The 26367-nt window shown below is 36.8% G+C and overlaps 1 protein-coding gene across 2 annotated transcripts in view; it reads left to right on the top strand.

Annotated features, from left to right (window-relative positions):
• The window catches only part of LOC111155294 (patatin like phospholipase domain containing 8), a 40749-nt gene extending 22546 nt beyond the window's left edge, over positions 1-18203 (top strand). For both annotated transcript variants that reach the window (XM_022515433.1, XM_022515434.1), the window contains exons 7-10: positions 495-552; positions 2635-2829; positions 10479-10674; positions 17152-18203. In XM_022515433.1, coding sequence (XP_022371141.1) covers positions 495-552; positions 2635-2829; positions 10479-10674; positions 17152-17426 — 724 coding nt within the window. In that variant the 3' untranslated portion in view covers positions 17427-18203. The remainder of the gene's footprint in view (positions 1-494; positions 553-2634; positions 2830-10478; positions 10675-17151) is intronic.
• Positions 18204-26367: the final 8164 nt, after the last annotated feature.

Here is a 26367-nt window from a genome sequence, read left to right on the forward strand (position 1 = left end):
ACAAGATCTGTAATGTTGCAGTTAATTCAGAGCCCAGCGCCAATGATTTAAAAAGCATTTTGTAGGAGTGACAATTGGCTCTGTGTTGCTAGAGCAAGTTTAAAGTCTAAATGTCCTGATGTGGTTTTTAGATTACTCTGTTACTAGTCTACATACTTCTGTAGTTTTATCTGAACACAGCCCCTTTATCCCTCAGGAGGACCCTGAAAACAGCGGTTTATTCTGCCTCAGTGCCTTTCTTTACTCCCCAGACAGGGTTGAATGTGTTGCCTTGTCATCTTTTGGTGTCCTTCTCAAGCTGCACCTCAACTCTCTATTGCTTTATGTGCATTAATTATACTATCAGGCACCTGAGGAGATTTTTATATTTCTTTTTTGTCATTCATAGTACTTTGAACAAAACCCTGAGCAAACAGTATTTGAATATTGTATGTTCCCCAGTGTTAGGAGATACAGTCATTTTGATGTACTTTAATTTTCCTTCTTTAATAAAGGGATAGAATGGGATCCTCATTAATGATTGAAACAGCAAGAAATCCTACGTGTCCTAAGGTAAGTTTGGAGTCTTAAATATAATCCCAACTTGGAATTGAAGGTCAGGTGAAAGCACTTATTCTAAGAGATACATTTCTTAGAAACCTCTTTTAATAGATTTTATTGATTCCTTACTTTTTGGGCTACTTTATGAAGATGTAAGATGTGGTCATTTGACCTCTTCCTATATCCAGTAAAAGTGTAACTAAAGTTTAAGAACATGAAAGACTAGGACTAAAACCAAGGAAGAATTATTTTATCATAAGGTTAATCAAATCCAGTGACACAAGAAAAATTACAGCTTTTCTTCCCCCAGACTTTTTTAAAAGAAATTTTATGTGCCTGTGAATATATTAGATTAACGTATAAAAGGAATCCCAATTTTAAAAATGTTAATGCCACTAGAATTTTTCTTATATGGCTTCTCTTTTTATCTATTTTGTTTGAAACCCAGTAATCAGAGTATTGCTTGAGTTCTGTGTTCCTTAATAATACTTGTTACTTGATTAAGGAATAACATTTACAGACTTCAGAATCCCCTGTAGCTTGTATTTATTCTTGGATGATAAGCTGTAACGTTGAAAGATCAAATACAGCTCCTTTTATTTCTCTTTCACTCTTGCTTGTTCAAATTTCATTCATTCTTTAGATATTAATTCTGAGCCCCATGTGTCAACACTGTGCCAGGCACTTTGGAGACCTTCGTAAATGCAGACATGGAGTTTAGAGTCCAGTAGGGCAAAGTAGGCATCTGTCAGGTAATCACACAAACGAGATACAGTTTTGCTGAAATAAATGCTATGGAGTACAAAAACAGTTCTCTGAAAGCATATATTTACAGGGACAGGAGGGAAGGCTATTCTGAGGAAAGGAGGTTTGAGATCTCAGTGTGCAGGCCAAAGAGTAGGAGCAGTACTGGCAAAGGGAAGGACCTGTGCGGGAGGAGGCAGGGAGAGGCACAGGAACTGAGTGCCCCAGGAGACCAGAGCCCAGCATTCAAGGGCGGCATGCAAAATGGGACTGAAGTGGCAGGTGAATCAGACCAGCAGGGCCTTGGAGGCCATGCTAATGAGATGCAGACTTCGGAGAGGATCCCAGGATGTACTCTGTGGTGCTTGTTTGTTCCCCTGTATCTTCAGAGCTGTTTGTTTTTCAGTCGTGGGAGTGGCCAACTTTAAATAAAAGACTAGATAAATTAGGGGTAAGGGAACTTTAGCCCCCTCAAAGAGTAATTCACTCGTTATGAATGGGTTTATCATGTTTTCCACATGATTCTTAATTCTGCCTGTCTATAGTCCAGTTAATAGAGAGACCCCTGGATTTTGGTGTTTGACCAGCTCTTAACCATGGTGGCCTGTTGACACTCTGACCACTCACAGGGTCTGGGGATATCTCCTTTGGTTTATTAAACAGCAGAGCTGACAAGCCCCTGGCAGGGCTCAACACAGAACCCCAGTAACTTTGGCCTCCTCAGCTTCTTTAAGTTTATGTTGCAGGTCATTAACCATTACAGCACATTTTACATTAATTCAGCTGACATCGATAAAGTCTGAGACCCAAGGTGGTCAATATTAGTTATTTTAATAAAAAATTACCCAGCTGCCAGTTATTAACTATGATAAGAAAGCCTCGGAGTTTGTTTGTTGTTAGATTCAGTTACTAAAGGCATAATGTTTTCAAAGAGAACAGAAGCAAAGACTCATTTGTAAATGATACTAGGAAAATAGTATATTTATTCTTCTCTGAGTAGTTTGTATTCATTGCTACTGCTCATGCATCGATTATTACATAAAGATTTGCAAATGTATGTCTTCCTAATGTCTTTTTAAATGGCTACTCAAATCATGTAGTCAATAATGTCTTCTATTATTGTTGTCTTACCGTCTGTTTCTCAAAATTGTCTCAGTCCTTATATTTATTGTTCTGTAAAGAAATACCTAGTTAAATCTCATTCCCTTTACTTAACATCCTGTTTATGTTACATTTATCTTGATGGGTAGCTGTAGATTGTTCGCTCACACTACTAGACAATATTTAGTTTTTTATAGATCCCAAATACTGCTGTTGACAATGGGCATCGTTCACTTTTTACTTTACTAGGTAGCTGCAGTAAGTACCATAGTAAACAGAGGGATAACGCCAAAAGCTTTTGTGTTCAGAAACTATGGTCATTTTCCTGGAATCAACTCACACTACTTGGGAGGCTGTCAGTATAAAATGTGGCAGGCCATTAGAGCCTCATCTGCTGCTCCCGGCTACTTTGCAGAGTATGCATTGGGAAATGATCTTCACCAGGTAAGTTGACTGTGACCTACCTTTTGAAAGTTTGTGATTAAAGAATCAGCAATCATTAAATGTCACAAAGGGATCAACCGAGACTTTCTTCTTGTTTACATGTGGCAAAATATGTCCCATACAAAATGTTTTTATTTGTCGTTTTTCTTAAATTAACAAGCCTTCAGTAAAGATTATTTTTGTATTTTATATAATGTGATTCATAACTATGATTTTATTAATGGAAAACATAGTATGTAGGATTGGTTGTCCAAATGCAATAAAAATTAAAACACGGCCCTTGAAAACACAGAATGCAATCTGTTTGACAGTTGGGGTAGACATATTTTGAAGGAGATGATATAAGAGAATAATCACAGTAAACACTCATTAAATTAGCTCTATACCGGACACTTATACAGTCCTTTGTATGCATTGTCTCATTTAATCATCACTGCTTACAAATCGGATAGAGTTATTCCCACTTTTACAGATGAGGTATTGGAGTCTTGAGAAAGGTTAAATAACTAGAATAGGATCATGGCTGTTAAGGGTCAGGCTTGGGATGCTACCTGTAATTATACTGCTTCTAAGTTTATGGCTAAATAATACATAAAGTTGAATATTATTTCTAGCAGTTTATTCCTTTTTTGTTATGTACACTTATTTATCATAAAGTTTTCGTCGGTCAAGTTTTTCCATTATGAAATGTTAACTCATAACTTTACAGTAAATGATAAAAAAGTCATTGAAGCTTTTGACCTGATACTTCCAGAGTGTACATTTTTATAGATGCTTAATTTTTATAATGCTGTCCCACTTAAAATCAGTCTCATTCACTATAGCTATTAACCTTAACTGTCCTCTCTAGTCAGTGAGGTATTTGTGCTCTGTTTGGTATTTAAATATATGTTGAGAAGGAAACTATTTTGGCAAGGATTTTCAGATGTCATTCAAAAGCTCATACATAGATCTTCTATATGAACTACATATCAGTTATATACCTCACATGTGTCAGTATTGTAATAGCTAAAACACTTCTATCACTTTTATTTTCTCCTATATTTTTTCTTGTATTTTAGACTTATTTTTAAATATTATGGGCAGCTATCCCATTTTTTCTGTATTTCTAGAAGTAATATCATAATCTTTGTAGTCATGAGATTAACCTAGGTTTCGTTTTGTCTTCGGAGTCAATTCAGACCATTTCTTACTTTGTCAGATCAGTCATTGTTCAATTATGTAAGGCACTTTCTCTTCTTTCTTCCACCTACTCAAGGCAGAAAGTGCTAGCTGTAGAGTTTTTCTGACATAGATCTCAAGACTTACTGGTCAAATTAAAATTTTTATTTTAAAATGTACCTTCCTGTTTTTAACAAAAATTTCTGTATATTCTTATTCTTACCAGGTTGTAAATGGAGAAATAATTTAGACAGTGTATTCAAAATAGTAGTTAAAGATTTATAACATATCTTTAAAGTGGTTGTTGTGCTACAGAATTGCAGTTACGCCAAGTATTAATGAAAGTCTCAAATGATAAGTTACTGTATTTTAAGACCATATGCTCCCAGACTTCAAAAGAAGTTACTTCATTTGCTTTCTCTTCTTTCTCTAAGTAGAAATAGTTCTAAAGTTTAATTCAGTACATAATAACAAACCAAAGTAATTCTGTGGTTCTTTTTCCGTTTCATTTAGACTAGTGATACTTCTTTTCATGCTTAGCCATTTTTATATTGATGACCATAATCTCTGAGTTTAGGTTTGAGCTACAGATTAAAATAATTTACTATATAAAGTTTATGTAAAAGAATATACTTTTATGTAAATCAGGGACTTCAGGAAGATTTGTACATCTAATTAATACTCACATGAAATCTAGATTCTAAGCAAATCTTATTTTTAAGAATATTTTTCTTACTGCATGTTCTCACAAACATGAGGAAGAAATAGGATATTTTTCTACTCACAAGACACTGTGAAAGATTGATTAGGATATTCTAACATGTGAATGATCTTGATTGCTTAAACAAAAAAATACTCGAGTGAAATTCCTTTTCAACCCTTCAGAAATTGTTAAGAAGTTTAAAACTAAAATATGGTACTTACTTATTATAATCCTCTTAAGCTCTTTGAATAATTATATTGAGTTATTTTGAGACTGATTTTTAAAATCTCTTCATAACTGTCATGTCTGACATATGTTTTAACGTGAGTTACTTCACATTCTCTTGGAACCATGTAGAGCATAAATTTAGACTAATACTCTGAGCAGTTACTGAAAGCAGTGCCATAATTAAGAGGTGTGAGAAGATAGACATGTAGATCTCATTTGCCTTTGCCTATAAAGAGAAGAACGTTATTACAGTATTCACCAGGTTTATTACATGTCCTAGAAAATTGTAAAGTGAGAAGAATTCTTTTCGAGTAGCTTTCCAGGTATTACTTCTTCCCCCCTGCCCAAATAGCATCATGTTTATCTTGAAATAGTATGTTTTACACAAAATTAATCCTTCTTTCTCTTTTTAATAGTTTCATTGATATATAATTGATAAACCAAAAACTGGGCATATTTGATGTATGTTTGATGAGTTTGGACATATGCATGTCCCTTCTCTCTGATATTTTTCCATCTCCACCTCCAAAAGTAAATCATTCATTCTCTGCCTTTGGAAAAAGAGCCTGATAAATTAATTTGCACTAAAGGTTTTGATGACAGATTCTCATCTATTATTTTTTCTAGGCCTTATTTACATTTTGAAAGGTTATATCCAGAACTCAGAAAACATTAACCTAAGAGGAATTATATTTCATATAAACGTTCCAGATAAATAGTGTTTTCAGTAGAAAGAACCTGACTAGCACCTGGCAAATGATGCCTTTGCCAGGCCACAACTATTAATTTTTAGTATAGCTGGTCAAAAATGTAGTGACTGCTTGCTCAGTACGAGGCAGTGTTAACTGGGAGGAATATAAAGGTTTTAATAAGTGCCAGCTTATTTTTTGTGTTTCCTGGGTCCTACCCTCAAATACCTAAAACTAGAAGAATATAAGCAGAGTTATATAGTAAGATGATAAATTCAGTAATATGGAGGCTCCTTAAGGAGTTAAAAATAAAACTACTCTTTGACCCAGCAGTTGCACTACTAGGTATTTATCTAAAGGATACAAACAGTGATCCAAAGGGGCACATTTCATCCCAGTATTCGTACCATCAGTGTCCACAGTAGCCAAAATATAGAAAGAGCCCAGAAGTCCTTCAACAGGTGAATGGATAAAGAAAATGTGGTGTGTTTATGTGTGTGTGTGCGTGCAGCGCATGCACACGCACACACACACACACGATGGAATATTACTCAGCCATCAAAATGAATGACATCTCTTTTTTTTTAAGATTTCATTTCTTTATTTGAGAGAGAGAGATCACAACTGGGCAGAGAGGCAGGCAGAGAGAGAGGGGAAGCAGGCTCCCCACTGAGCAGAGAGCCTGATGTGGGGCTGGATCCCAGGACCCTGGGATCATGACCTGAGCTGAAGGTAGAGGCCTAACCCATTGAGCCACCCAGGCACCCCAGAAAGAATGACATCTTGCCATTTGCAACAACATGGCTAGAATTAGAGGGTATTATGCTAAGTGAAACAAATCGGAGAAAGACAAAGATCGTATGATTTCACTCGATATGGAATTTAAGAAACAAAACAGATGAACATAGGGGGAGGGAAGGAAAAATAAAATAAGAAGAGAGACAAAACATAAGAGATTCCTACTATAGAGAACAAACTGAGGGTTGATTAAGGGGAGGTGGGCAGAGAATGGGCTAACTGGGTGATGGGTATTAAGGAGGGCATTGGTGATGGGTGCTGAGTGTTATATGAACTGATGAATCACTTAATTGTACTCCTGAACTTAATACTATACTATATGTGAACTAACTTGAATTTAAATAAAATCTTGAAAAAATAAATTCAGTAATGAAAATATGCATAGGATTAAGAAGTAGTACAGAATATGTGGCTTACTCTGTCAGGATTGGCTTTACAAAGACATTTCACACCAGTTGAGATCTAAAGAATGAATAGTTTGGTAGGATGGAAATGGGATTAGGGTGATAAAAACGTTTTGGAAATAAAGGCTATGGTTGTAAAACATTCTGAATGTAATTAATGCCACTGAATTGTGACCTTAAAAATGCTTAAAAGGACCAATTTTATGTTTTGTACATTTTACCATTATAAAAAAAAAAGAATTTTTAAAAAAAGTCATAACTGGGATGAGAGCATTAAGGAGAAGTTCACGCTGTGCAAGGGTTCTTTTCTCTGGTAGGTACTCTGTGATTTGAAATGATGAAATAAACATTAAAAGCAACCAAAATTATCCAAATTTTAGGCTATTAAGTACATGTGTAATGTACTGCTATTAAAACACAATTCTGTGTATACCTCTGAGAGGTAAATAGCAAATTATTCAATCAGTTCATTTTTTACGTTTGTTTTACCACGGTATCTAGCAGTGGGCCTGGCAAAACGGAATACACACTAAGTAGATAGCGAATATGAACACCGTGTGAAGGGAACACCACGGCCATACCATTACACTGATGACTTCCTGATAGGAGAGGCCTGGACAGGAGTGGACTAAGTGGAAGGGAGCACCAAAAATCTTAGCTTCCATACTTGATGGAAAGCAGTAAAGTTTAAGGAACAGGAATTTACTGCCATGGCTATTAAAACCATTGGAAACCCGGCAGCTTTTTAACTTGGGAGTGATTTTACTATTCTCAATTCTTGGTAAACTTCTTTTGCCTTATCTTATTTTTTCTTCCCTGTTTGACTCTGCTGATAGTTCTTGGTAGGCTTTTCTATAAAATAGTGTAGCAGTGTTCCATCTAAAATAGCAGGATGTCTGAACGTTATTATATAGAGTACAAGTATGGAATTTAAGATACAAGTAGTTTTGGGTGCGTGGCTGGCTCAGTTAGGGGAACATGGGACTCTGGGTTCAAGCCCTGCATTGGATGCAGAGATTACTTAAAAGTAAAATGTTAAAAAAGATTTTTTTAAGATGAAAGCTTTAAAAGTGGCAACTCTCTTGCTGAATTAGAAATTAAATGATACCTCTATTATGTGATGGGTATCATTCTAATGTCCTGTTAATTGAAAACAAAAGATAAAGTTGGAAGGATTAAATTAAAATTAAATTAGAAGCCTTGAGAAAATAATTATTACTACCTACATTGAATCCTAGTAGGGTTTTACATAGTTGAACAGTACAAATAGCCCATGTAAGACTTTAAACAGATACATAAAGATAACAGAATTTAAAAATCGTTCCTTTCAACTGGTGAATGATAAACTGATACATCCACATAATTAAATATTACTCAGCAATAAAAAGGAGTGAATTACTGGGCTGTCCAATGACCTGGATGGATCTCAGAAGCATTATTCTAGGTGAAAGAAACCAAATTCAGAAGACTACATACTGTATGATTCCATGCATCTTGGTAACAAGAGTTAATGTGTAACCTTGGGGAGTAGATAGAAGAATGGTTTTTGAAGATGACTTGTCGGTGGCAAGGAAGCTCAGAGATTTGAATGGCATTATTGAATTGAACAGAAGGACAGTGGAATTTTGAATGACATGGGTTTAGCCTTTATTGGTTTTCTGAGGAGAGTGGGCCTGGTACCTCTGAAAACACTAAAGAACAGCCCACGCTCCACAGTGATCATTTCCAGCAGATGCAGTCTCAGTCCGTCTGCCTCAAGCTCAGCGCACAAGGATCGCAGTCCCTAAAGCCGTAGTCACTGCCTGCTCTTCGGCCTGCCATTGAGTAGTAGATGGACATTTAAGTTTTTAATGAATGAACTGAAATTGTCTGCTAAGGGGGTGCCTGGGTGGCTCAGTGGGTTAAAGCCTCTGCCTTCGGCTCAGGTCATGATGCCAGGGTCCTGGGATCGAACCCCACATTGGGCTCTCTGCTCAGCAGGGAGCCTGCTTCCTCCTCTCTCTCTGCCTGCCTCTCTGCCTACTTGTGATCTCTGTCAAATAAATAAATAAAATCTTTTAAAAAGCAAAAAAGAAATGAAATTGTCTGCTAGGTGTCAGAGAAGCTTCACTTCTCACAGTGTTAACTTGCACTGTGATGTGTTCTTAGTTTAGGATTCTGATCGTTGTTGTATCCTCTGCCATGCTACTTTGAGTTTAGGAGTGATAGAACTCTATTACTGTGGCATTTAGCTGTTTTACTAAGATGCACACTGAAAATTAAGTCTATTGGATCTAATAAAGAGAAGTATAAAGTATAATGCTAGCATGTGTGCTGCTGTGTCGTCAGTCTGCTTCTGATAGAGATTTCCCTCTTCCTGAGTCTAGACAAGGGACACCTACTGCCAGTCAGGTGGCAGACGACGTGAACCCAGGACTCCTTGGGTATCTCAGGCCTGGGGCCAGTCACAGGCCAGCTGTGTGCAGTCTTCTAGGTTTCAGAGACCATCCCAACTTAAGCCTATCTCAGCCACAAAGGGACTTCATGAAAAGAGCTAAAGACCTGAAATATGGTGGACCTATCAATAAATGGGCCCCCATTGACAAGAGTTGTCTTTTGAAAGAATAGCTTTTCTCACGAAAGTCACAAACATGGAAACAGGAACCACATTCTTTTGAAGAGTTGTAGTTAGAGAGCAATGGAGATCGCACTTCAGGGGAAGGTGGAGGTTAGATTGGAGATGGCAGCAAACAACCCACCCAAAAATGGAGAATAGAGCAAGCAATGAAGACATGTGACAAAATAGTTTCTCTGAGAATCCACACAGCCCTTTGTATCTCTGTTAGCCCAGAGGCATCATAAAGCTACACATTGAGGATGAATGCCATAGGCATATGATAACTTTGGCTTTTGGGCTTTTTAGAAGGAGTAACTTTCTAGCAGTTTGTAGCTTTTCAAGATTGAATGGCTGTGCTAATACCAAGTGAGGTTTATCCCAGCAGTGTACGGCTAGTTATGTGCTTTTATTCTGCTACAGTTTAGCAGTATTTGTCTGCATGTTTTACCCTTCTTTCCTCCTGAAGTCTTCAAAATAAGTTACTGTTTATAATAAATACTTGGAAATACAAAGTTTGCCTACTTCATTTAGATTATATCTGCATTATAATGAATGCGATAATTTGAAATTGTATTGTTGATAAAGTTGCCGTTAAATTTGTTGAATTATCTGGTTATGTTTGACTTGTGAATGGAGAGCTAGTTTTAATTGTTTGGTAGAACCACAGTTCTGTTAGGTTTTATATAGAATCTATAGTAACCACTAAGCAAGGATAATATCTTTTAAAAATAACTTTGTTCATTTTAGTAGTTTTGAGAAGAATATCCAAAGCAATCAAAGAAGTTAAAATAATTTCCATAATAGGAAAAGAGATCTTAATGAGGTCAGTGAGCTTTCACAGTACACTTTTTTTTTCCACAGTATACTTTTTTTAAGCTATAGTATATAAAAGAAATTCATTTAAAGGAACTTCTTGTCTTCAAATCATTTTTTCAATTTACTACATTGTTAAACTCTCCTTGTTTAGTACATTTCAGCCTGTTTAAAATACAATTTTTGCCTTCATATTTACAAAATAGAATTTCACTTTAAGAGTTCTGCACTGTATTTTCTTGACTTATATTTTGCAGGATGGAGGTTTGCTTCTGAATAACCCTTCGGCACTAGCAATGCACGAGTGTAAGTGTCTTTGGCCCGACGTCCCGTTGGAGTGCATAGTGTCCCTGGGCACTGGGCGTTACGAGAGTGATGTGAGGAACTCTGTGACATACACAAGCTTGAAGACCAAACTGTCTAATGTTATCAACAGTGCCACAGATACAGAAGGTCAGTCCATCTATTTGCCGCCTTAAAGCACTTTAACTTCCAGAGTTCAGTGTTTGGTAGCTTATGCTGATGCTGCCTACAAAAGAATATGTTATGTCTGTCTAGGGGGCTCAGGAAGCAGAGGGGAGCAAATCTTTTGTTGTTTTCATGTCTCCTCACTCATTTCTTCTAAGGGACCCCTGAACAGAGACTTTTCTTCCTCTGTGCGCTAGTACTCCCGTGCCTAAGTGTACAGTTGGAGAAGTTTCTACAGCTGATCAGCACGAAGGTTCAGTTGGAGACTTAAAATACACATCAGATCTTGTCTTTATCCTGCTCAGAGCCTCTAGGCTTCCCATCATATGTAGAACAAAATCCAAAAGCCTCATTCACTGAAATTTAGTAAGCCCTTTGAGACCTAGCCTTTGAATACATCTCCTCCCCCATTCCTCACACGTGTCCCCGCTACCAGGTGGCCCTCAGTCTGGTTCAGAAGTCTCTTGCCTTGGGCCCTTTGCAGTTGCTGTGCCCTCTCCGTGTGAGGTTTTCTTCCGTTAGGTTCATACTTGATTCACTCCGCTTTTTCATTCAGGCCTCTGCTCAGATGTCACTTTCTCAGAAAGACCTTTCCTGATTCCTTTCTGTCCCCCTCACTATGTCATTCTACCCTCTTACCCTGCTTCTTCCTCTTTTTTTTTTTTTTTGACTTAGAGCATTTCTCTCACCACGTGGCTGTGTGTCACACATTTGCTTGTTTCGTTTCTTACTCTCTCTGTTCCACGAGAATGTAAGGTGGGAGGCTGTCCAGTTACCTGTGTTGACTGTGCTGCCTGCACATAGTACGCAGTCAGTGAGTATTTATCCAATTTCTAGTTTTGGCCTTGAAGTCTAGAACTCTTATTTTGTTACTTTAAGTCTTACATGAAATCTGTTACTCAGTTCTTAAAAAGAATTGTTACCACTTACCAACCCCTTGCTTCTGAATCTCATTCTTTTCATATCATTGTGTTACTAGCCTAGTCTTTAGTCCACATGAGAGTCTTAAACTCCCCACTGAGGACTTTTATCTAGTAAGTGACAACCCAAAAGAAGCTTGTATACTGGATTTTTCACTATCTGAAATTTTGTTGTCAAAATCAACAAAATACTCTTTTTTCTTTCTTATTTTTCCATCACGTTTTTATTAGATCACAGCACAAATGCATTTGACTTAAACTAGAATACTAAACTTCTGAATGTCTGCCGTGAAGTAAATGCCTATGGCATTATAAAACAGTTTTCTTAAAGATGATGTGACATTGATTCTGTGATACATGTGGCATATTTTTATGTACATGCAAATGAATAGTTAAAATTGAGTAGTGCTTCATCTGTGACTTAAAAAGAGGAAAAGAGGGCCACCTGGGTGGTTCAGTCAGTTAATCATTCTACTCTTGATTTCAGCTCAGGTCATGATCTCAGGGTCATAATACAGAGCCCACCGAACATGGAGCCTGCTTTAAGATTCTCTCTCCCTCTGCCTCTTCCCCACTTGTGCATGCTCTCTCGCTCTCTCTCTTAAAAAAAAAATTGTAAAAGAAAATTTCTTACTATTTTTCATTAAACTGTGGAATTAACACCATCGTTACCAGGAAGCATATTTCTAGGGGCAGCTGGATGGCTCCCAGTCAATTCTGGAGCCCTAGGATCGAGCCCTGCATTGGGCTCCCTGCTCAGCCAGGGAGTCTGCTTCTCCTTCTGCCCCTCACCCTGCTCATGCTCTCTCTCTCTCTCTCTCTCAAGTAAATAAATAAAATCTTTTCAAAAGTTTTTTTGAAAAGCATATTTCTAGATCTGTACAGTATTCTTACTTTAAGCAATCTGCTGAGAAAAAGAAAGCTTTAATCAGCCAGTCTCAAAATGCTTGTATGTCTATCTGCTGCACATCATCTGATGGGCTAATTTAAAATTTTTCAAGAAACAAGTAATGCTGTTTCCATAACTTAACACCCTTCTTAATGAAGAACTTGAGTGAAACACATGCAATTGCTGATACTAGGTGGTTGTTGACCCATAAAAACTGTAATTTCATTTAGCTCGATCTGATGCATTATCGGTTGCTAAATAAATGGTGAAGAGTTGCAGATGATTAAGATGATGAATTAAGAGGAGGAATAAGAAAATGAAACTAGGTTATTGTAAATAGACTAGGGGCACCTGGGTGACTCAGTCGGTTAAGCATCTGCCTTCAGCTCAGGTCATGTTCCCAGGGTCCTAGGATCAAGCCCTGGGTTGGGCTCCCTCCTGAGCAGGAAGCCTTCTCCTTCTCCCTCTGCCTGCTGTTCCCCTTGCTTGTGCTCTCCTCTTTTTCTCTGTCAGGTGTACAAAAATCTTAAAAACAAAACAAAACACCAAAGTAGACTTGATATAGGTCTTAAAGAATAATAGGGTTTAGAGATTTTAAAAGAGGGTTAAGACTGCCACTTCTGACCATGATAAAATAATAGAGGCCATATATCTCTCCCACCTGAAACCATTAGCAAACAATAGAACAGTGGCTTTCAGCCATTAGATGAGGTGCCATGGGTTCGTGATCTCTGCGAGAAGGAAAATAAATGAAGTAATCCCTGCGATTGCCCTGCTTGCTACCTGAAAAAAAGGTTTCTAGGTGGTAGCAAAGAAGGGGTGGACCCAAAAAAAGCGGATAGAATACAGAGTTGGAGTTCATGGAGGCCCAGGAAACTGGAATTTGTGGGCAAAATACTACAGAGGAGGCAGCTTCACAGAGAGAGTGCTCCAAAGATATGCAGGGGAGTCCCCTGGAGTACTGATATGTACATGCATGTGAGGAAGCTCCCCAACGCAAGGCCAAGAACCACCAGGAAGAATTAGACACAGCTCTTCTTGGAGCTCACACAGGAGCCAAAGTAGCTCAGATTTTTATCAAGTAGGTTACAAGGACCTGGTAATAGACGAGATGTGCAGAGGAGTTCTCAAAAAGAGTATTGTCTCAGTGGCAGCATCAGATTAGTTCCAGAGTGAGGGCTGCTTAGGATCCACTCTCACACTGCTTAAAAGCAGCCCTCAAATAGATGGAATTGAATCCAGTTAACAGCATCCATTGTTAGAATAAAGTCAAGATTATAAGGGATACAGCAAATTCCAGCACAGAAAAATAACAAAAATTCACAATGTTTGGTGTCCAGTACAAAATTACCAGGCATACAAAGAAGCAAGAAAAGACACCCTTCACCAGGAGAAGACCCAGTCAGTGGGAACAGACCTAGCTATGAAACAGATGATAGGCAATTAGCAAAGGTATTACAGTAACTATTAAAAACATACTTTGCATGTTTACTGGGCTGGAGGAAGACTGGAATATGATAAGGAGAGGAATGATACAAAAGAGGCCCAAATCAAACTTCTAGAGGTGAAAAATACACTGTTTGAAATGAAAAATACAGCTGATAAGATTAACAGCAATTCTGCATAAAAACTTGCAGAAAATAGAAGAAGGGTAAATACATCCCAGGTCATTCTATCAGGCCAATATTACCCTGACACCAGAACCAGAGGAGAAAAAAAAATTATAAAATGCATAAAAATAGCAATTCCCTATTAGTCTCCCCATGCTGAAATCCTTAAAATATACTAATAAATTGAATTCAGCAATCTATTAAAAGGAGAACAGAGTATAACCAAGTAGGATTCATCCCAAGAATACAGGATTGGTTTAATGTACTAAAAATTAATGAAATTTACATGTTAATTTAAGACAAAAAATGAAAAATTTGTGGCATCAATAGATGAAGAAAAGACATCTGATAGATGAAAACTCATAGTAAGTTAGGAACAGAAGGGGACTTCCTTAGCCCAACAGAGGGCATCTATTCAAACAAACAAACAAAACCCCTAGAGCTGGCATCATATTTGATGATGAAAGACCGAAAACTTTCTGTGTTAAGATCAGAAGCAGAGTAATATGTGTCTCATCATTTCCAGTCAGCATTGTTCTGGAGATTCTTTCCAGTATATCCAGCATAGCAAGGCACTGAAAGGAAATAAAAGGCAGCTAGATTAGAAGGGAAGTAAATATTTATAGATAACACCATTGTCTATGTTGACAATCTATTAAAAGGCTCCTAGAACTAACAAGTGAGTTCAGCAAAGTTGGAGAATACAGAGTCAGTAAAACTCAATTGTATTTCTGAATACTAGCAGTTGGAAATTAAAATTAAATATATACAAAGATAAATATTATGTATAATAGCACAAGAATGTTAAACACTTGAAGGAATTACTTGTTTTAAATTATATGCAAGACCCGAACAGTAAAAACTGCAAAACATTCCCGGAAGAAATTAAAGAAGTTCTGAATAAATCAGTAGATATACCATGCTCATGAATTGGAAATCTAGTGGTGTTTTAGTGGCACACCGCAAATTGACCTGTAGACACCATGCAATTGCTGTAAAAATCTAGATAGCCTTTTTCTGGGGTAGAGATTTAACAAGATGACTGTAAAGTTTATATGGATATGCAAAGGACCTGTAAGAACCAAAACAATTTTGAAAAAGAACAAAATTGGAGGATTTATACTTTCTAATCTCGAGACTATAAAACTGCAGTAAGCAAAGGACTGTGGTATTTGCATAAAGATAGACATATAGATCAGTGCTGCCTAATAGTACAGAAATTGATCCATACATGTAATCTCAAAAGATTTTTGACAAGGTAACTCAGTGGGAAGGGATAGTCTTTCCAACCAATAGTACAGGGACAATGAAGTAACCATATTCAAAGTGAGCCTTGACCCTTCACACCATATACAAAAATTAATCTGAAATGGATCATAGACTTAAATAAAAGAGTTGAAACTGTTAAACTTCCAGAAGAATACCCTGAGAAAATCTTAATGACTTGGGTTAGGTAAAGATTTTTTAGATAGAACACAAAAAGCATGAACCAAAAAAGAAAAAATAGATAAATTAGACTTTACCAGGGTACAGATTTTGCTCTTCAGAAGACAGTCTTAGTGAAATGAAAAGCTATAGGCCGAAATAAAATACTAGCAAAACGTATCTGATCTATTACCAGAACCAAATATATAAGCAGATCCAAACCATATAGAGAATTCCCACAATATTTATATAAGAAATACGTAAATTCAGGGGCATCTGAGTGGCTCAGTGGGTTAAGGCCTCCAGGCTCAGGTCATGATCTTGGGGTCCTGGGGTCGAGCCCCGCATCATCGGGCTCTGTGCTCAGCAGGGATCCTACTTCCCCCTCTCTCTCTGCCTGCCTCTCTGCCTACTTGTGATCTCTGTCTGTCAAATAAATAAATAAAATCTTAAATAAATAAATTCACTAAAAAAAATGGGCAAAATATTTGAACAGACACTTCATTGAAGAAGATATGCAGATGACTAAAAGGTACATAAAAGACTTCACACCATTAATCATTAGAAATGAAAAGTAAAACTACAAGGTAAAAAGTAAAACTACACATCCTCTAGAATGGCTAAAATTAAGGCTGACAATACTAAGTTTTGACAAAGATGTAGAACAGTGGGACTCTGATATATTAATGGTTGGAATGCAGAATGGTACGGCCATCTGGAAAACAATGTTGCAGTTCTTCAGAAGATCAACATGTAACATTGTGTGCCTGCTATACTTCAGTTAAAAAAAAATAAACATGCTTTTACCATATGACCCAGGAGTCTCATTGCAAAGTATTCTCTCAAGAGAAGTGGAATCTGTTATCCACAGGAAGACTTCATGTAAATGCTTACAGCAGAATTATTCCTACTAGCTAAAAACTGAAGAGAACCAGAACTGGAAAGAACAAATTGTGATGTGTCTGTGCAGTGGAATTCTACCCACCAATTAAAAGGGAAGGAGCTGTTGTGACAAGGGGTGAATTTCAAAAGAATATTGCTAAGTAAAAGAAGCTAGTCCCAGAAGAGCTAGCTATATATTTCTGATTCTGTTTATATGAAATTCTAGAAAAGGCAAAGAGTAAGAAGAGGAAGAAGTACAAAAAGGCATGAAGAAACTTTTTTGGGGTGATAGAAATGTTCTGTCATAACTGGTGTGATTACACAAAGATACACATTTCTCAGAACTTCTCAAATTATACACTTTAGATTGGTGAGTTTTGTATGCAAATTATACCTCAGTAAAGACGATACCAAAAATCATAAAACGGTAAAAGGAAAGTTGTAAAGGCATTTCAGCAGTGGCTAACAGTATGACCAGAAACGGAGAAAAGAGAACAGAGGAGCTAGTAATCTAATTAGCAGAGTTACATGAATGATCCTGGGAGATGAATTTCATTTTGTAGTTACAGTCATTAGTATGGAATCCTTGGACCGACTGTTAATTGGCTGGCATGATGAAATAAAGCTTTGTAATTTGCTCTCAAAGAAGATAATTTTAAATAAGGATAAAATTAGATCATTGCAGAATAAATCAATTTTCTTAACTACCCTGTTCTCTCTCTCTTTGTTTCAACAGAAGTTCATGTAATGCTTGATGGTCTGTTACCTCCTGACACCTATTTTAGATTTAATCCTGTAATGTGTGAAAACATACCTCTGGATGAAAGCCGAAATGAAAAGCTCAATCAGCTGCAGCTGGAAGGGTTGAAGTACATAGAAAGAAATGAAGAAAAAATGAAAAAACTTGCAAAAATACTAACTCAAGAAAAAACAACTCTGCAGAAAATTAATGATTGGATAAAACTAAAAACTGACATGTATGAAGGCCTTCCGTTCTTTTCAAAATTGTGATAAGGGTATGTATATATTTTCATAAGCGAGAGCCTGATCAGAAGATCAATAAGTTCCGTAAGGAATTGACGGGATTCAGCATGAGTTGACTTAGAAGTACTAGCAAATCCTGGAAAAGTATGTGCTTGGACCAGCTTGCGTGGTACAGAGGGCATGCTGGGTTTCAGAATTCATATGGGAATTAGGTTTTTATGATGTGAATAACAGTGCTCTAGGAGTCTTTATTATTGTGCTAGTTGGTTTTAGTAAATACTGCTGTTCTATTGTTTGATATTTGAGAATTTATTAATATATGTGCCAAACAAGAACTATCATCGTCCTATACTTGGTATTTTTGCTTCAGTTACCATAATCATGTGGAATATATTTGATACTGATTTACTGCCATGGGGAAAATCTAATTTCTTCTTAAATTTCCATCACTTACATTTTCACAAGGTATAGTCTAGGATCCAAATGTTGACTTTTACTGGATTATCATATAAACAGATACATAGAAATAGAATTTTCTGTGTCAGAGGGCTTTTACATTTGAAATATGAAAGAATCAGATAAAGTTCTGTTCAAAATACGTTTATTTCCGTCAACATCATTTGGTTCACAAAGATAGGTGAAGCTCCAGTCAACCACTTTTCCCTCTGAAATTTCAAGATAATTCTGGGTGTTAACTTTTCTAGCTCTAGCTTATCATTCACTGTTAAAAAAATTAATTATTTGAATTTACTGAGAAGATAGCTCTATCATTAACAAAAGTAAACTATTGAAATAATATACTGTTAAAAGGCTAATGTCGTTTTTAAAAATTTTTTTACTGTTCATACGAAATGTAGCTTCCTATCTCATAAGCATTTGAATATACCTGCCAACAGTGTGCTTAGAAAAATAAGTTTTGTTTCATCTGATTAACTTCTTTAACCAGTTTGGATTTCATGGAGGTTGTATATATGCCAACCCAGATCATGGTTTATGCCAACCACATTCATCTTTGCTTTGTTACCTATCTGCTATGTAAATCCTTACATCACATGTAGATTTGTCAAGGAAAATGAGAAAAGGTAAATGCCTTTTGTTTTGTACATACCAGCTAAAGCTAAACCCACTGCTGGATGATTCCATTGCTTCTTCAGAACGTGAATTTATAGAGGCTGTGAGGCATGGTTCAGAGCACTGGGGGGAGCTAAGAGTCTGGATGCTAATCTGACCTCTGATGCAAAGTCCTCTATGTGACCAGGAGGAGAGCGACAGCCTCTCTGGGCTTTGGGTATTTCGTTTATCAAATGAGAAAAGCTAGCTTGAAAATTTTATTTACTCTTTTATGACAATCCAAATTCTGCCGATGTACAAGCACAAGATGGGAAGAGATGTGAAAATGAGTGTTTAGTCTACCAGTGTTAAACTGGTAGAATATCTGCTCTTTTCAAAGAAGCAAAGAGGAAAAATCGTCTGTTTCAGAAATGTAGTAAATTCTCCAACTCATCAGTTATATTAAAAAATGGAATAAAAATTGTTTTGATGCTCAGGCCTTTTGGAGTGCCTGAAAATTCTTATTTCTGTGATAAAGGGTATGCTGGCCATGTTTCAGTTCTCTTCTCGCCGCAGATAGTATTCTTTATTAAAAATAGTACCTGCGATAGAGTTGTCCCTAGAGGCATATGGGCTGCATGGGATTTCCCCCGGAGCGGGGAGAAAACACGGCCTGGGCTAAAATTACCCTATGAGCCTTTTCTCCTCCCACACACGTTTTACCCAAGAGAAAGTAGATGTCAGAGGAATCTTCTGAGAGGGAAGAAAGTCACAAAAAGCTTGCAGTCTGAGGGAAGGGAGGAGATCTCACAACTTTGTTTCAGTGTTGGGGTAGATGGGTTCCCTCGGAGCTTCCCCGTTGGCTGCTACCATCAGTTGCCTCCGCTTTCCCCTTCCAGGGAGTGGCTGATTACTGAAGCAGCCGGGATCCCAAAAGAGAGTTCGTTGGAAGCTCAGAGTTTTTACCAAACCTGCTGTGCTTTAGAAATAATTCTAGGCACAGTGTTGAATATTTCACAAGTGGCAGTGCTAATGATGTGACTAAAAGTAATGACTAAAAATACAGGTCTGTAAACTCCAAATGACATGGTTTTGACATAATGTAAGTAAATATGAAAATACCAGTGGTTTCTAAAGATACTGTCAAATAGTCCACAAATACTGCATATTTTTATGCAACTAGAACTGCCTGTAAGAAAAGTACAAATAATTGGCAGTCAGAATGAGTACCCAGAAGTATTTTGCTTGTGATAAACCATTTCAAGCACAATAAAAGTAGTGTGTAGTTCACATATCGGCACCTGTCACAAGGTCAGTCTTCCCTAACGTGCTGCAGCTACTCCATTCCACCGCGAAGTTAACTCTCTGTCCTTGTTCTCGCTTGGCTGATCATTTCCTTCTGTTCTGAACAGTGCAGAATTGACCAGTGTACTCTGGCCACTGCTGCTCTCCTAAAGTACATGGCATGGCACTTGAGTATGGCCCCATGTCCCCGTCCCTGTCCATCAGCTCTTTCCACTGTCTAACAAAGGGTGAACCCAGAACACCCAGCTCAATGGTATACCAGTGTTCAGTTATTCTTGTCCCCATTTGTACTTGAACCTCATTATCTGAAGAACTGTGTAATTCACCTGGAATAACCCTCATTTTATAATGAAACCAGTACTTTCCACGCTCCAAAAGCAAAGTGGATTTCTTTCCAGAACAGAAGCAAAGAACACTTCTGAAAGATGAGCGCTTGCTATGAAGTAGGTTATGGATTCTTCATTGCACTCTTTTTAAAGTAGGGTAAGTTCTTTATGAGAGAAAATTCTTGAAGATAGATAAATGACCTCTTTAGATTCCTTCAAACCCTATAATTCTGTGGTAGTTTATAAAAGTAAACTGGTAAATAAGATACACGAAACAAGAAGTTAGGGTATTTTTTTCTTCTTTGTTCATTGTATAAGATTTAACTGATGTCTTTAGCAAACAGTTTATGTTTCTTGATAAACTTTTATATTTAAAAGAGCTTGTTTTCATTATTCCAATAGATATTTTTTCCTTTGTAACCATTTTATATATTTAAAATATGTTAATATGTGCCTTGAAAATGGATTGATTTTTTAAATTCGGATTGAAGCACTAATATTTATCCACTATCAATAATTTTATTACAACTAACTTCAACAAAGTTGATTTAATTGTGGTTCTGTTTTTACATTTAGGGAAATTTCAAAGCCGTGGAATTAGAGAAACATAGATGTGTTTTGTTCAGTATTTTCACACCTATAGAGGAAACTTAAATACTGAATGTTCTTATGATTGCTAATAGCTAATACCTAGGAGTTATATGCTAACCATTACAATGAAAGCTCTATGTTCATCATCTCAGTAGGCTTCATTCTATGCCTGTGAATCCTTATACTATCCTTGTACTACTATTATTCCTGTTTTCCACCTAAGGAAATCAAGGCAGTTAGAAAGTTAACTAACGAAATAAAAAAGAAAATTATAAATATTTTTAAGTTTTTCTTTTTACTCTCCCAGTTATCCAGGGACAAAAGTTATTCATTATACAGACATATATTGACTGCCATCTTTATTCCACAATGGATTTCACCCTTTACATCACCCGTATTTGAAGATCAATTCTTATTTTACTTGCTGTGTCTCTTTTCCCTTTATTTTTTACAGTGTGTTGAAGTATAATTTTCATACCAGAAGTCACCCATTGTAACTGTACAATCCAATAATTTTTAGTAGGTTTATACTAGTTATGTAACCATCACCATAATCCAATTCTAGGGCAGTTCCATCATTCCCCCCTCCCCCGAAAGTTTCCTCATGCTTGTTTATAGTCATTCCCTGCTTCTGTCCCCAGCCCCAGACAAATACTGATCTGCCTGTCGAGAGTTACCATTTCTACATATTATATACACCTGGAATTGAGCAGCAGTGATCTTTTGACTCTGGCTTCTCTCACTTCGCCTGTTTTTGAGATTTGTCCAGGTTGTGGCACACGTCAGTCGTTGGCTCCTCCTCACTGTTGAGTGGTAGTCCATTGTATGGACATACCACATTTGTTCATCCCTTCACAAGCTGATGACCATAGGAGCTGTCTTCAGTATTTACCTGTGATGAGTAATGCTCCTCTGAAATTCACAGACAAACCTCTCTGAGGACATACATTGTCATTTTTCACGAACAAGTATCCGGAAGTGTAATTGCTGCTGTTGTATGGTAAGTGTGTTTAACTTCTCAGGAAACAGCCAAGCAGTTCTCCAGAGTGTCTGGACCACTTTACATCTGCCATCAGCGCTGCAGGAGAGTTCAGTTTCTCCATGCGTTTACCAGACCTGGGTGTTGTCTGTCTGTCTGATGACCACCATCCTAGGGGATCGGTGGTGCTATTCCACGGTGGTTTTAATGTGCAGTCTTCTAATGACTGTGGATGACAAGCATCTTACGGGTGCCTACAAGCTATTTGAAGATCTTCTTTGGTTAAAATGTTCAAATCTTTTGCCCATTTTTCTTTTGATTTATTTGCCGCCTCTTAGGGAATTGTAAGAATACTGTGTGTGTGTGTGTGTGTGTGTGTGTGTGTGTGTGTAGGGGCATCCAGTTGTCCCAACATCATTTTTTGAAAAAAAAAAAAAAAAAAAAAAAAAAAAAAAATCCCCTCACCACTGAATTGCAAATGTACGTTTGTCAGAAATCTGTTGTCTTATATTCATGAGTCTGCTTCTGGACTCCATGCTGTTCCATTAATCTGTGTGCTGTTCCTGTACCAGTACCTCACAGTTCTTATTACCATAGACATATAACAAGTTTTGAAGGTGGAGTATAATTCTAACAATTTGTTCTTTTTGAAAATTATTTTGCATTTTTGGTTCCTTTGCATTTCCTTATAAATTTTACAGCCAGCTTGTTTATACACACACACACACACACACACACACACACACAAGAATGTGATAGGGACTACATTGACTATATAAAGTTGAGAGAACTGACATTTTACTATTGAGTCTTTGAGTGGTATCGGTCCTTGAAGGCATATGATGAACATGAACTCTCTCTCTGTTTATTTGGATATTCAAAACACTTTTTCTCAGCAATGTTTTACAGTTTTCAGTATACACATCTTGCACTCCTTTTGTTAAATTTATTTCTAAGTATTTTATCCATTTTGATGCAATTGTGAATGGAACTGATTTTTCTTTTTAATTTCACTTTCTAATTGGTCCTAGTATATAGAAATACATACATAGAGTGATTGCAATTCTGATAACATGATTTTCCAGTTTGTGAATTATCAAACTAGTAATGTCACAATGACCTTGCCCATGAAATATGGACAGAGTGTAGTAAATTGTGAAAAATAATTGCCGTATTAATGGTCTTAGTGGTAATGCATGATTGTGATAGTTCTGGGTTATTATCTTTGGACAGTGAACATCTATTAAAGTGTCTAATATTAATTGTGCAACAACATGTATATGTATTAAATATCACACATTATTACTGTATTATTTTGGCATAAAGGTATTTAGAGCTCTAGGAATTTTGTTGATTTAGAAAATGTCAGACCCTGGATTCTGGATCAGATGATATTTTTTTGTTGGCAGGCACTGAGTAACTTAGCAGTTACTGAGTGACATTTCAGCATTTTATTTTGAATTTATATCTGATTAAATGTGTTAATTGGCTTAGAGTTCAATCTCAGTAAATACATGAATTATAAGCTATTTTAGAAAAGAAAAGCATGTTAGATATGCAATACATTTGTTTTTTAGATAAAGAATTCAGGAATAAGAGCGCACACTTTCCATGTTTCCATATGTATTCATTGTGAATTCCTGAACTGAATTCATAGTTAATGGAACAAAACATTTTGACATAGGCTAAGCAGTTGTGAACCGTCAAGTGTAGAGTTCCTGAATTGTACGAATTTAAACAGGAGTCCATCATGAATTTAAATATGGCATAAAATTGGGGTGCTCAGTTAAGTCAGTTAAGCATCTGATTCTTGATTTTGGCTCATGTTGTGATCTCAGGGTCATGAGATCAAGCTTCACGTTAGGCTCTGCGCTGTCTAAAAAGTAAATAAAATATGGCACAAAATAATAAACATGAATACTTATGTCATGCCCTGTGAGTTTATGAAAATACACTCTAATTTTTTCTCTACCAGTTTACAGGACAACAAATAAGACCTGTTTCTGGTGATAGAAAATTGCCATTTGCCTTAATTTTTTAGTTGTTTTTTTTTTTTTTTTTTTTTTTTCTGAAACTACCCTAATTTACCTTTGTTTCTTCCAGTGGATATTGTTCTGACAGATTCTTGGTCCTTGTGAATGACCTTCATTAAATGCATAAACTCCCACTTTTCTAACTTTATGCCTCACAGCTGGAACATTTGAGGGCTTGCTGACCAGGAACCGAGCTGAGCAAGTACACGTGTCCACACGCTGTACCCTTCCAGTGAGCGTGTGAGGTGAAGATCATCATTATCCCTCCCTAAAGTTGGCAACACATCACAGCTAGGAAGTGGGAGAGCTAAGATGGCTCCTTTTTTTTTTAACCACAACTCTCCATCCCTCTTTCCTAGAATGTCCTTTCCTGAAATGGTGCAGAGTGACTTCATACTCCCATTTACTAAACAGAATCTAACCTCTTGGGTTTAGTCAGTGAAGATGTGTGATCCCAACATCAAATCACGTGCACTGTTCTTGTATCCTTATTACCACAGTGATTCTCTGCTAGGAGTGGGATTACCCATATCCCTGAAAATGTAAGGGAGTAAGGAGAGATTGTCTGGGGGTACCATCAGCATTTGGTACCCCGGGAGTCAGAGATGGTGAATGTCATCCAGTAGACCCAGCACACAGGAAAGCCCCTCATAATGAACTCCTGCCCAAAATACTAACATTGCTCCTTTCAGAAACCATGAGCTGCTTATCCACAAAACACAAATAAGGAATTTCTTCCACAAGAAATTGAGGATCTACTTGGACCAGAGTTAAGATGCCTACACCATTTGCAAAATGCCATTTTCAGTTATCCCAACAGGAATTCTTGTTGTGTTCATTGCTCCCTGTTCTTTTTTTTGGGGGGGGGGGGGCAAGTTTAATTACAACTGAACTGTTCACTTAATCTCACTTTTTTGGACCAGATCTGTGGCAGTTGCTCATTTCAGAACTAGGAAATAGGAAGGAGGGAGGTCACATTAAAGCACAGTTTGTTCTATTCCTGGCAGGAGCTATCCACCACCCAAAAAGATTCACAGATTACAGATGTCCCTGGACTAAATAGTTTGCATGTGCTGGTCCAAGGGTTTGATAAATGTGTCTCTCAGAAGTCACACTGATTGCCTTGTTCATTACAACCTTTATTCAGCTGAGGCAAGTGGGTTGAAATTCATCATACCCCACAGAGAGGTATTATTAGTTTGGGTAATTTGTTGAAAATAAAGCACTAAATGGAATGTTGACTTCATGATAAAAATCATTAATTCAGATTAATTTCCCACCTTTAGACAATACAGAGTTGAGATATATTTTAAAGATTTCAGTCGGATTACTATGAACTATTTCATAGTTCATATTTCATAGTTTACATGGTCCAAAATGGTTGAGAGTTCCAGTAATAATTGTAGCTGACATTTATGGCCATCCAAAGGCCAACATCATGAGCTTGTGAGGTCATTGCTGTTTAGACTAGCATAAGATGATGTGATGGTGAAAAAAGTCTTACATTTCTTGACTGCTGCTAAGTTCAGTCTCTGTATCCTTCCCTGAAGAAAAGCAAGTAACCTCATTACCAACGGGAAATTAAAGATCATAGTGTGAACGTGGGTGATAGTCTTTTAAAAGTTATGTTTGAAATAAATGCTGTAATATCTTTTCACATATTCTAATCAAAAGCACATCACATTGAAATGCCTGCTTTGTATTATTTAAGCAATTTTCGAGGATCAAACCAAGATAAATGTACTATTTATAGAAGAATAAAGTAGTATGACATTTACTACTTGGTAGCACTCTTTCTTTTATCATATACAACTACTGACAATTTGTAAAAGACAACATGATTAACAGCGATCCCAAAGTCCATCCAATTATCTGAAAAGAAAGGAAGTCTATGTCATCTTAGCTTATGTTAATTACATCACATTGTATTCCCAACACACCTTGCTCCAAAATCGTATTTAATGCAGCATTTTAATTAAATTGCTTTTGAAAATAATTTAGAAAGAACTGTGAATGCAATTAAAAATAACCCACACCTTGACCAAACAGAACAGAGTACTAAAAAGAAAAAAGACAAAAATCACCAAATGTTCTATGCCAAGATACACAATCCTTGGGATTCATATAGGAATGAATCTTGCCAAAGAAAGTGTCTTATCATTCTTATGTTTTGTACAATTGGACCACATGTTTAAAAACAAAGGTTCTAGGGTAACAGCTGTTGCGCTTTTGTGTTTGAACATGCATGAACAATCTAAAGAATTCTTAAAAGACTCGAATTGAAAATAGTAGGTAAAACAAGTGTAACTCTACACCTCTCCTTGCCTTTTGAATTTGTTCTTAAAAACACAAGTTTCAAAAATAATACTGGAATTAAGAACCACTTAAAAATCATTATTTTTTTTCTGTGTCTCAATCATTAAAGCCACGTTCTTGTAAATCACAGGTGCTGTTATTCTGCTAATTTTGAATGCACCTTTGGTATCAGGCTACAAATAATCCATACATATCTAAACATGCCCTTAGGCATCCAATTCCTGTTTTGAATTATGTGAAAAGTGCCTCTTGCTGACTCTCAAAAACTGTAGAAATATTGGCCATGTTAATGCAAATAATTGCTTATGTATGCATACAGAAGAAGGAAATTCATGCCTCAGAGGTTTTGATGAAGCTTAGTATAGAAT

This window comes from Enhydra lutris, unplaced genomic scaffold, assembly GCF_002288905.1.
Source record: "Enhydra lutris kenyoni isolate GAN:26980312 unplaced genomic scaffold, ASM228890v2 scaffoldscaffold40, whole genome shotgun sequence".
Lineage (NCBI taxonomy): Eukaryota > Metazoa > Chordata > Mammalia > Carnivora > Mustelidae > Enhydra > Enhydra lutris.